At 44.5% G+C, this 12,346-nt stretch overlaps 1 protein-coding gene across 6 annotated transcripts in view; it reads left to right on the forward strand.

The window, feature by feature from the left end:
* LOC130184473 (potassium channel subfamily T member 2) overlaps positions 1-12,346 on the forward strand; it is a 36,106-nt gene that overhangs the window by 18,648 nt on the left and 5,112 nt on the right. For all 6 annotated transcript variants that reach the window (XM_056400397.1, XM_056400403.1, XM_056400398.1 and 3 more), the window contains 14 exons: positions 731-895; positions 1,141-1,277; positions 1,834-1,897; positions 3,229-3,337; positions 7,976-8,084; positions 8,227-8,283; positions 9,456-9,608; positions 9,717-9,970; positions 10,398-10,722; positions 10,796-10,901; positions 10,980-11,152; positions 11,595-11,666; positions 11,854-11,988; positions 12,106-12,217. In XM_056400397.1, the coding sequence (XP_056256372.1) occupies positions 731-895; positions 1,141-1,277; positions 1,834-1,897; positions 3,229-3,337; positions 7,976-8,084; positions 8,227-8,283; positions 9,456-9,608; positions 9,717-9,970; positions 10,398-10,722; positions 10,796-10,901; positions 10,980-11,152; positions 11,595-11,666; positions 11,854-11,988; positions 12,106-12,217 (1,971 nt within the window). The remainder of the gene's footprint in view (positions 1-730; positions 896-1,140; positions 1,278-1,833; positions 1,898-3,228; positions 3,338-7,975; positions 8,085-8,226; positions 8,284-9,455; positions 9,609-9,716; positions 9,971-10,397; positions 10,723-10,795; positions 10,902-10,979; positions 11,153-11,594; positions 11,667-11,853; positions 11,989-12,105; positions 12,218-12,346) is intronic.

Below are 12,346 nucleotides of genomic sequence, written 5' to 3' on the forward strand. Positions count from 1 at the left end.
AGAGAGGTGCATGCTGGGTATTCAGAGAGTGAACAATAGAAAGCCTCTGCCACTAACTGAATTTTTAACTGAGAGCTCATAATTTGTGGTTTTTATTTCACTCACCTTACCCAGGATTGAAGTCTAGATAGTAACACTAGGGTCAAGATATGATTTTAAAATGACCCTCTCAACAAAAGTGTCATGTAATTTAAACAATTTAAACAGTACATTATCTTAAGATCGCTGCTATTTTTTTTCACCATTTTCTGTCACAGACATTTTTTCTTATCTCTGCCTGTTAGAAAAGGGCATTTTTTACTGTACAGTCTGCAGCGGTAAATACATGATTTATGTTAATTCATGCTAACATTTAATCTAATATATTCAGTGTAAATGAGCTGTGTATATTTCAGCAAAAATCTTTAAAATCATACTCTTTCTTGCATCTCTTCAATCTGAAAAATTAAAACACTTCCCACCACCCATCTATCCACCTGACCATTCTCCTTACTTACTTCACTTATTTCCATTACCTACCTTCCCCTGGTAATCTCTGCTATCACAACCCCGTTCAGCCACATCCTGAACCAAACCTCCACTTATCTTAGTTCCATCAAAACACTCTCCCTAATCAAACGGAAACACTGTACAGTATGAGGCATTGTTGTCTTTTCATATACCACCTGGCTCCGCCCTGCATTTCAGCCGACTTAATCCAATTTCCGTCTGTTGAATGTGATGGATGCAGTTCGAGCAGCTGGCCTTTCTGTGGATGGAGCGGCAAAAGTCCGGGGGGAACTACAGCCGCTACAGGGCGCAGACGGAGAAGCACGTGGTGCTGTGCGTCAGCTGTCTCAAGATCGACCTCCTCATGGACTTCCTCAATGAGTTCTTCGCTCACCCCCGCCTACAGGTCTCTTCCAAATGGTTTTCAGTAGGACAAGAGGGTGTTTGGGGGGGGGGGGGTCTTTGCGTGCGATTCTGGTCTGTAATCCTCTCCAGGAGAACAAGCAGCTGAGGTTAAGGCAGAAGATTAATTCAGCAATAGCACAGATCAAACTGATATCTTATTCATGTAGGAGCAGATGTGTGTGTTTGGTTGAGGGTGAGTCAATGTGTGCATATTTCCTTGTTCAATAAAAGTGTGTGTGTGTGTAGGACTATTATGTGGTGATCCTGTGCCCAGCAGAGATGGATGTCCAGGTCAGGAGGGTCCTTCATGTACCCCTGTGGGCCCAGAGAGTCATTTACCTGCAGGGGTCTGCCCTCAAAGACCAAGACCTGATGAGGGCCAAGTGAGTCACTGTGACCAAAACTACAATAATCCAGAATCTAGCATTAAGATATTTGTCTGATTTTAGACATGTATTTACTTCAGGATGTCTGTCTGTCTGTCTGTCTGTCTGTCTGTCTGTCTGTCTGTCTATGCCCAACATGTAGATGCTGGAGCTCATAATTAATACCTAAATCACCTACAGGCTGCAGTAACAGCTGCAATTACAGTTTAAGCCATATTGCTTATTGTTTACCCCCTGGCTTCTGATAATACAGCACCTTAAACTGGCTTTGTCACAAGGAAAGAAAAGGAGCGAAAGCCTGTTTGTTTAATCTCTCTGTCTCCTCGCCTCCTACCATCTCATCCATAAATGGCGTAGGCTTGAAAGACACATTGGTTCGTTTGTTGTTCTATTGTCTTGCTTTTTTTCTCTTTTGTCCTCTCCCTCAATAACATAACAACACCCTCCTTGCTGTGTCTTCTCCTCTCATCACTTCTCTGACTCTCTCTCTCTCTTTCTTTATTCATCTGTCTCTTTTGCTCCGATGGCCACATGCTCTACTAACTGCCTGCAGGATGGACGATGCTGAGGCCTGCTTTATCCTCAGTAACCGGTTTGAAGTGGACCGCATTGCTGCTGTACGTCCCTTACTGCTTTGCTGTATCACCATGACTCCTCACACTGCAAAACATCCACATTAAGTCTTCTTGCTTGATCTTATTTTGTTTTTCTTAAACCAAAAATGAAAAAAAAAAAAATCTTGTGGTTGTATTTTTCTGGTGTGAACTGCTTTTTTTCAGAACATCACTTCATAGAAATTCATTAAAGCAGGATTTCAAACAAGTGGATTTAGCTCACTGCGCTGGCTGATTGGCTTGTTGCTATATTTTCTTTTACGATTTTCCACTAAAATATTAATTGCACAGTAAAAACAACTGAAACTGAGAGTCAGAGAAACCCAGGCTTGACATTAAAATGACACTATAAACAGGCATGTGTGAAAAACAGCATTTTTCTCAGAAATCTCTAAGCACGAAACACCAAAGCAACTTTATGTGAAAACATGTGGAAGTGATTTCATGTAACATCAAATCAAATCACCTATATGAAAAGTGTGTCAAGGTAGGGAACCAAAACTTGTCATCTATTTTAAGAAAGCTGACACTTTGGTCCAAACTTAAACATCTCAACAACTATTGGATGAATCCCTATCAATTTGATTTTTCAATGGGACATTCATGGTCCCAAGAGGATGAATCCTATTGACACTGATGATCCCATGATTCATCTAGCACCACCATTTTTGCTCTTTAGTTGAAATGTTTCGAGAATTATAGAATGAATTGCTATGAAATTCGGCTCAGATGTTCATGTCTCCCGCAGGATGAATTATAATGAATTCTGGTGATCTCTCATTCATCAGGTCAAAATTTTAATGTGTTTTGTACTTTGTTTTATGATAAATACCTACAAAACTCTTTGAGATTACCATCAGCCTCAGTTGCACCTTCTATTTAGTGCTGTCTAGCAGATGTTAGCATGCTAACACACTAAATTAAAATGGTGAATGTAGTAAACATAGCTAAATATCACCGTGTTCGCAGTGCCGCTCTGAACGTGTTGGCATGCTGACACAAGCCACTAGGCTGCATACTCTCTCTTAACAGAATTTTTATTGCCAGTTTTACTCAGTTCCCTCTCCATGGCCTCGCCACATGTTTAGTGCAGCCTTGACTACTTCTTCCAAGATATCAGAATTGCATTAGTCTGAATTGTTGCGAGGGCCCTTCAATTGCTCTGTGCCGTCAGCTGTTTAAGAGGATTATTAAAGAGGAGCTACAATCTGATGCTGCTAACGATGGATTTCTACCTCTATTTCTCTTTACCTCTCTCTCTCTCTCTCTCTCTCTCCCTTTCCCTTGTTTTCATTCCAATCCATCTCATTCTGCTCTGTCTCTAATTTTCTCAGGATCATCAGACCATCCTCCGAGCCTGGGCAGTGAAAGACTTCGCTCCAAATTGCCCCCTCTACGTGCAGATTCTCAAGCCAGAGAACAAGTTCCACGTAAAATTTGCAGGTAAGCAGTGGGAGGGAAGTCAAACACACTGGCAGTGACTTTAGGTGTCAGCTAAAGGTTTTCATGTGCTGTTGGATGCCACTACTGCTGTTTGATCACATCGGGACGCAGGAAATAATGGGATGACAGCTGGTGCCCAATTTGTTCAGCTTTTGACTGGAATTGTGTTGTCACTCGTCATGATGGATGATTAGACAAACATTTTTATTCTGCGACTGCAGGGTTGAATTCCGCCGACATGGGAAACTGAGCTGTCCTGTCTGCACTTTATTTCCAGTGTGTGTCATCAGCTCTCGTGTCCCATTTTCCACCTGAGTTTGTAAGACTTAAAAAAGTGTGCCAGTGCAGCAGCGGGCCTCTCTGCCCTCCCACCCGTGAAGAAGTGCCGGACAGATTGGCGGCGGCTTGGCTGTAAGCCTTCTGAGGGGTGTCTGTGAGTTCTTACATTGCCTTTTGGAGAGCTTCCCTTCTTCTCCTGCTCAACAGAAGACGGCAGTCAATCATCTACGAGTGAAAGAAGAGGAAATAAAAAAACTCGCTCTCACCCTCTCCTCTCCTCTTCTCTCTCTCTCTCACACATCCCTCTGCCTACAGCCCTGGAGAATGTCAAACTCAGTTCTAGCTCGCCACCCTCATCCCAGCTGTCTCTATCAATGATTAACGTTTGACTTTGCTACCTTGGCAAAGAAAATCCCCTTCTTTTGATGAGTTCTGCTGCGTTAACCTGGCACTAAAGCTGCCCCTGAAGGCAATCCTCTCTTGCCCCTGCAGTGCTGTTTAAACACGTCACTGCCACAGCCAGGCTGAGGCCTTTGTTATTAGGGAAGCAGGAACTGTTCGGCAGAAAGATAAATTCATGTTCATCCATGACAACGCTGGCTGTATTATATGATTATCAGTTAGTCGTGCGGGGTTAAAGCTCAGGCTCTTGTACTGGGAGTCACACAGTTCTAACATGTATGTGAATTGCACGGTGTTGGATGAAATACCCGACAGCCACTCACCGACACAACAGCCTTTCAGTGCTGAAACAGAAATTCCCTGCAGAAGTATAGTGAAACTTAAAGTGCCTCTTTAATCACTCAAAACAAATGACTCTGAACAAAGCAAAGTTCATAATCAACTGACTTTAATGTCCCTCTAACCCTGAGTCGCTGCTGGTAGACTCTGATAGCAAATCATCATGCAGTCGGTCACATGGGGCATTACTGTAAGTGCAGATGCCATGTTTTGACACCACTTGGAATACACTCACTAAGCGCGAGTGTGGGAGGCATTAATGAGCAAGAGATGCAAGATTTAATTTGATCCGCAGGAATAGCGTAATAACAGCCCAGCGTTCATTAGAAAAAAATCTGTCGGTATGATGCTGCAGCAGAGCAGGAAACCCTGAGGCGTTCGAGTAACCAAACCGAACTGGGTACAGCGTGTGGATTGATTATCTCCCCAGTTTATATTTTGAACAACAATAGCACGTCGCCATCCTGGCATGGCATTGATAGTAGCTCACTAATAAAAACAATAAGGGTCTACTGATTTAATTAGCCCAACCGGTGGACCTGTGTTCAGGTTGTAATATCACTCTGGAGAGGGTGCAAAGAACCACATTTTCACACAATACCACACACAGAAAACAACTTGTGGCTTGAAGAGACGAGTCCAAAAACCTGGATCTTTTAAGCCTGGGCAACAAAAAGATACAGTGTGTGTGTGTGTGTGTATGCACAGTGTGCCGAGGTTGGTAATTGGTTTCTCTCCTGGTCTGGGTCCAGGCACCTGAAGGGAATGAGGGCATAGATGGAGGGCTGTGGTGGAGGGTAAGCAGAGAAGAAGACGGGAAGCAAAGGGATCACAGTGGTGAAAAGAGGTGCAAGAAGGACAGTGGAAATTGTGTGTGTGTGTGTGTGTGTGTGTGTGTGTGTGTGTGTGTGTGTGTGTGTGTGTGTGTGTGTGTGTGTGTGTGTGTGTGTGTGTGCAAGAGCCAGACAGAGAGGAATGTGTGTGTGACAATAATGAATGCTGTTGCTGCGTAGATACAACCTCAGTATTTTTGTCTTTTCCTCCACAAGCTTCAGATGCCCAACGCTCTATAAAAGCTTCGGCTTTGAAAGAAATTCACAGGCTGAACAGCAAGGGGCTCCTGTGTGTATGAGTGTGAGTGTGTGTGTGTGTGTGTGTGTGTGTGTGTGTGTGTGTGTGTGCGTGTGAGCTGCATTATGATGTACTGTTCTTAGCCGAAAGAACATTGGTACTTTCTTTCACTCGCCCGGCTTCAACACACACAGACCCGACTCATTTACTGCATTTACATTCAGCTGGCCTCATGTTACTCAGACTGGCAGCTGATTGAGTTTGATAATTCATGTCAGGCTCTGGCGTTTGTCACCAATTATTTTCCTAATGCAGAGCACATATTGTTCATTTCGGACCCAGCTCGAGCCCTAATTTGCCTGTGTGCTCATCACTTAAGATAATGCAATCAAGAATTACAACAACAGGGGAAATAGATGCTCCCTGGGCCTGATTCACTGATTGGCTTACTGCAAACATTAATCGCTCTATTGGTTTTTCCACTCTAAGACGGGGCTGTGTGTGTGTGTGTGTGTTTGTGTGTGTGTTTGTGTGTGTGTGTGTGTGTGTGTGTGTGTGTGTGTGTGTGTGTGTGTGTGTGTGTGTGTGTGTGTGCGTGTGTGTGTGTGGCAACAGGTCAATGAGAGACTGTCATCTGTTCAGTTCAGATCGGGTTGCTCACAGGCAGGGCTGTGTTCAGTGTTCGACGATGTTAGTCAAAGGTGGTTCAATAAAGCTGACACTGAACCACTGGCCTGTTGCTATGTCTTCCCATCACCTCCAAAAAAACTGCGAGGTGAAGCCACAGCGGCGACATAAAATTGATCCCAAAGGAGGAAAACGGGGGATGTGTCTACACAGGGGGAGGAGGATGATGGAGGATTTTTTGACACGGTGTGTGTTTAACTAATCTGTGACATACAGATGGAAATGAAACCAAAGCGTGACAGTCCAGTGATGTTCCACCACGAGCCTCCAGAAGATCTGCAGTGCTCATTGTCATAAAACTTTGCATTGAACGCTACTGGAGGGATGAACAGCGATCTCCTAAAGGACATTCCCTCACTTGGTATTTTGCTGATGGTGGCAGAGAAAGCTTTCTAACACATCACCTCAAAATCTCCCAAACCCGAACCCCATAGCTGTTTAACCACCTAGCGGACCCTTTAAAATCCCATAAAGGCCCACTAGAAATCTTCTCAAGGACTACTAGGACCTCAACTCCAAGAGCCCTCTAAAAAAACCTCTACAACCTCGTCCTTGGCCAGTACAACCTCCTAAAGAAAATCCATAACCTCCATAAGTTGAAAGGCCGAATGGTTGAAATATCTTTATAACCCCCGAGGGGTTATTGTTGTTCAGCCAGCAGTAGCCAAATAGATCACAAACAATAGCATTCGACTGCAGTAAAACAATGACTCACACAAACACTCACAGAAACAGTACGTTCACAAAAACAGTACATCAAATAGATTCTAAACAATAAATATAAAAGAAATCCAGTGCAATAAATATCACAAATTCTTGAATAAACAAAGTGGTAAAAAAGTTATTATTAGTTATTTAAGAAACCAATAACAGCAGGGACAAAATAGTTCTTAAATCTATTAGTTCTGCATCTTCGCAGTCTGTACCTGCGACCGGATGGACGCAGTATGAACTCCCTGAACAAAGGGTGGCTCAGGTCGGCCCAAATTTTCTGGGCCTTGTTCAGAGCCCTGACTAATATACTGTAGGTAGGGAATAAGTTTGTATGAGCCACTGTTTCTTGGGAATATTTCTCCCAATGAAAGTGAAAACTGTCCACCTTATGGATTATTCTGATTAACCAGGACATTGATTATGCAAACACACGTTACTGTTGAGTTTCTCAGATTTTGTTTTTCAGTGACTGAGCCACCGATGAAACGTGTAATTAATTCACTGACGGTCAGTTAGCAGAAAAATAACCAATAACATCTCAGATAATTAGTTTGTCTGTTTTTTTTGTGCAAAAATGGCAATTAGTCACCGCTGCCACCGCGACCTTCTCAAATGTTCTGTTCTTCGCTGTTTTATATCATGGTTAATTGAATATCTTTGGGTTTTGCACTGATGGTTGGATATAAAAAAAAAAGCTAATTTGTAAAAATCACCTTGGGCTCTGGGATTTTTTAACTATTGTTTGACAACATAAATGATGAATCAAAAGAAAAAACAGTAAAATAGTCATTGCAGCCCAAGCTTGAGCACCACAAAAGAAATTCTTTTTTCTCTATATATGGATAAATACCACTGGTAAGTAACGTGCGTTTTTGTGACCTTAGTGAATTGACCCTTTTGAGGGACCTGATTGACTGTAGACCCTGACCCATTCATGTAGATTAAGCCAGCTTCCCCTGTCACTCACCCACACACACGCATACACACCAAGGCCATTAGAGTCTTTTCCAACAGCACATTCATATTCACTGCAGTGTTGCTCGGCTGAGAGTTGAATCTTTCATGGAGCACAATGTTACTGTTTGTGTTTTGCCGAGGCGTACGTGACCTCGGTCCCTGTGACCATCTTGTGTCCTGTGTCTGCAGATCATGTTGTGTGTGAAGAGGAGTTTAAATATGCCATGCTGGCTTTAAACTGCGTGTGCCCTGGTACCTCGACACTCATCACTCTATTGATCCACTCCTCCAGAGGACAGTGAGTACTCTCCTTTTATTTCTTTTTCTATTGGATTCTTTATGTCTAACAGTCAAATATACAGTCGATATAGTGAACGAAACCAGGTGCTTCTTTCCTCCTCAATGTCACTCTTTTTTTTTTTCTTTTTTTTTTTTTTCAGAACGGCACCCCAAGAAGCCTTCAAGCAACGTGTAGGAGCCTTTCAAGCCCTCAACAGGTAGGATGCATCTCATCCGTATTCACACCCAGGCATTGTGTGCCACATTTGTGCTCAATGTTCGCCCCCAAATCCCCTGTCAGCTGCCATAGTTGGCATGCTGGGCTCTGTGATTGTGTGTGGAGATTTTGCAAAATAAAAAAGAAGCTTGTTATTTTGGAAATGCGGTCAGAAGATTCATTTATTCTGATCAAAATCGCAAAACTTTTCAGTTGTTCTAAATGGTTTCAAGTTGTTTGAATTATATTAGAAATACATGGAATACAGAAAAACCAGGGCGTGTGACATCGGTAAACTGCAGACAGCATGTTATGTTTATGAAGCTTTACACAGATCTATAGGAGAGAGGATTAAATTCGAGTGAGTCCCTGTTTTATTTGCTGGTGCATTTACAAGTTTCAGTTCATTGCTAAAGTTGAAGCCTTAGGTTGGATTAGACAAAAGAAAGACAACAACCTAATCTATGTCAATATTGTTTCTGTGCTTATAGGTTTGTTTCAGTAGTGCTTGTGCATAAAGGGAGTACAATAGAACTATTTCAATATGGATAGCCAAGAAACGTAAAAAAGATAAACTCTTTGATTATATGTGAAATGCATGCATTTATGTGTAAAGGATACTAAATGAAATACTTAAGAATCGGTGACCAGTGACTTCAACATTCAAACGCAGGGTGTTTCATAAGTATGCTTCTGTATCTGGACTGGTGCCATTTGGTTTGTTGGCTGTGACAATGCTACATGACTAGGATTTGTAGTCCTCCTCCCCTGCCGTGCACTTAGCTCCTGTAAACTGCAAATTTGCTCTAACACTTGTTTATATAATGCAGTCTTTGTAGCCGGCCACCCACTCTCACACTGCCCCCACAACCTTGTTTCCTGTTGTCACCTCCTTTAGCCTCCGTGTGTAAAGCCTTATCCCCCTGAGAGAACTGTTGCCCAGTTAACTGTATGAATGTGTGCATCTGTTCATACGGGCTGGGTGTCCTTGCCTACATCCGTGTGCTGATTGAAGTATTGATCAGCAGCTCTGACAGGGATGCTAGATGTTACCTCTGCAGCCTTGAGTGGCAAAGCCTCTGATGTGGCCCTGGTGCTGAGCTGGACGCTTTGTGTCATGTGTTTTAAAGGTCAATAGCCACATAGCCAATCAGTCCTCTTCTTCTGTCTCAGGGAGGGCGGTGCGTGCTCGGCGGACCAGTGGCACCGAACCTACCGCCGCTGCTCAGCCAATGAGGTGCATCACATTCGCCTGGAGGAAAGTAAATTCTTTGGGGAATACCAGGGCAAGAGTTTCACCTTTGCCTCCTTTCATGCTCACAAAAAGTAAGTCATGTGAAAAGGGCCAAGAAATGAGAACACACACACACACACACACACACACACACGCACACACCAACCTGCGCCGAGCTGATCTTTTCTCTGTGGCTACAGGTATGGAGTGTGTTTGATTGGAGTACGCAGACTGGACAACACCAACATCCTGCTGAACCCCGGTCCCTGCCACATCATGGGGGGCTCGGACATATGCTTTTACATCAACATCTCCAAAGAGGAGAACTCAGCATTCGTCAGGGGCCGGAGGGAGCCATCATGGGGTGGCACGGGAGGAAACGCCAGGGGAGTACACCAAACCATCTACCATGGACTCACCCGTCTGCCAGTCCACAGTATCATCGCCAGCATGGGTCAGTCAGATGGGCACGGGCACAAATACGGCGTAGCATTTACACACTGACCTTCCATTTTCTGTGTTGGTCAAACGTGCAAACCCGTTATTAAACTGTCCTACACAGCAGTTGCCAGAATTATGCAGTTCTCACATTTATAACCAATCTGAGTGACTAAAAATATGCATGCTTTTACAGAGGAATTAACATTTATCTGATTATAAGTCACATTTGATAAGAGCAACTGCCAAATGAACCGAAATGTCAGATACGGTGGTTCTACAAACACACCACCTGCTGGACAACAATGAAACTGCCAAGCTCACTGCTTTTCAAAGCTCTCACTGCTGTATGGTTTTCTGTGCAGATGCACCATGCATTGTATTTGAACTTTTTGCTCCATCTCTGCCTTGATAATCGCTGTGGTTTTGTATGTATGTTTCAGGCACAGTGGCCATCGACCTGCAGGACTCCAGCGACAGCAGCCCGGAAGGCCAGGACCCGGGGAGCGCGGGGCTGGGCAGCGGAAGAGGGAGCAGGAGCAGCTCCAGGACGGAGGTGGGGGGCGCTAACACCTTGGCCCTGCCTGCCATGGGAGACTCAGCCGAGGAGCGACGGCACAGCATCGCCCCCGTCCTGGAGCTGGTAGATGGAGTCAACAACCCCACCTTTGACCTGCTGGGAGACCAATCAGAGGACGAGGCAGGAGAGGAGGGCAAGGAGGACTGCGACAGGGATGAGAGTGCCCACTGGTGGGGCCGACAGTGCGAGTACGTAGTGAGGATGCTGTTTGAATGTTGACATGTGAGCTTATTCAGAGGTAACTGTGGGCTTGTGCCGCAGGTGGGTGAAGGGGTACCCGCTGAACTCTCCGTACATCGGCAGCTCTCCTGCACTGTGCCACCTCCTTCAAGAGAAGATGCCTTTCTGCTGCCTGCGTATGGACAAGGTATGGGATTTAAATGTCATGCTGTCTTTATTTGACAAATTCACATCGCCGTCACCTTCTGCTCTCTGTCTCTCCTAGGCTTGTCACCACATCCCTTTTGAGGATGCCCGCTCCTACGGCTTCAAAAACAAATTGATCATCGTGTCTGCGGAGAGCGCAGGGAACGGTCTCTACAACTTCATTGTGCCTCTGCGGGCCTACTACCGACCCAGGAAGGAGCTCAACCCCATCGTGCTGCTGCTGGAGAGCGTGTAAGGACACATGTGATGTGGCGCATGATGGTAAAACAGGTTACTCCTTAAATAGCCACTGGAGGAGAAGATCTGAGCTTTTAGAGTTCACAGTAAACATGATTTGTGAAATGGTGAATGCTTTCAGGACAAGGCGCTCCACAACCCCGCCTGTGTCGTGTGTTTTTTTTTTTTGTGGCTGGTACACAAGCACAGTCAGCCAAATGAGAGTGGAATCCAATAAAAAGGCAATAAAATGCTGAGTCACTCCAGTGTAGTGCTGATATTTTCAGCTTTCTCTGAAGGCAGTTTGGCTGTGTTGTATTTCTCAGGCTGACTGAGGTCGGGCTAGGGGTTGTGGGGGGTCCCTCTCTGTGTTTCTCTGTTTGTCTCTCTTCATCATGGCATGTGTGCATCTCTACTGGTGAGACTCTCAAGCCCATTTGTGTTTTGATTGGTTCAGACCTGAAGCAGACTTCCTGGAGGCAATCTGTTGGTTCCCCATGGTGTTCTACACAGTGGGCTCCATCGACAAGTAAGACAAACCAAAGCCATAGGCTATTTCCATTTCCTTTTGTCTTCCTCTTTTTCATCTGCTACTATTTCCTTAGTCTTTATTCATTCAGGTGCTTTTTCGCCTCCCAAATGACATAGATTTCTCTTTGAGTTATCCTTCCTGCCCTTCAACACGGTCGTATGCTTTCTCATCTCACTCCCTCCAGTCTGGACAGTTTGCTTCGATGTGGGGTGACTTTTGCCGACACCATGGTGGTGGTTGACAAAGAGAGCTCCATGATTGCAGAGGAGGACTACATGGCTGATGCAAAGACTATCGTCAATGTCCAGACCCTCTTCAGGTCTGCTTTGCCCAAACTTGCTCTGCAATCTCACACATTGGCTTAGAGTGAGTTGTTTTTTTGTTTTTTTTTGTTTTTTTCATCCATTATCTCTGTGCTTCTTCTTCTTCCTCTCAGACTATTCCCAGCTCTTAGTATCATCACGGAGCTCACGCACCCAGCCAACATGCGCTTCATGCAGTTCAAAGTCAAAGACCATTACTCTCTGGCTCTGTCCAAACTGGAAAAGGTAAAAGCTTCACACCCTCACACCTCCACTTCATTTCTCCCTCATTTCCTTCAGAGGTCGTAATGGTAGAACAATGAGGAGAAACTCAACCGACCGTATTGCATTATGAAAGAGTGGATTTAGACATAC

The sequence above is a fragment of the Seriola aureovittata genome, chromosome 17, assembly GCF_021018895.1.
Source record: "Seriola aureovittata isolate HTS-2021-v1 ecotype China chromosome 17, ASM2101889v1, whole genome shotgun sequence".
Taxonomy (NCBI): Eukaryota; Metazoa; Chordata; class Actinopteri; order Carangiformes; family Carangidae; genus Seriola; species Seriola aureovittata.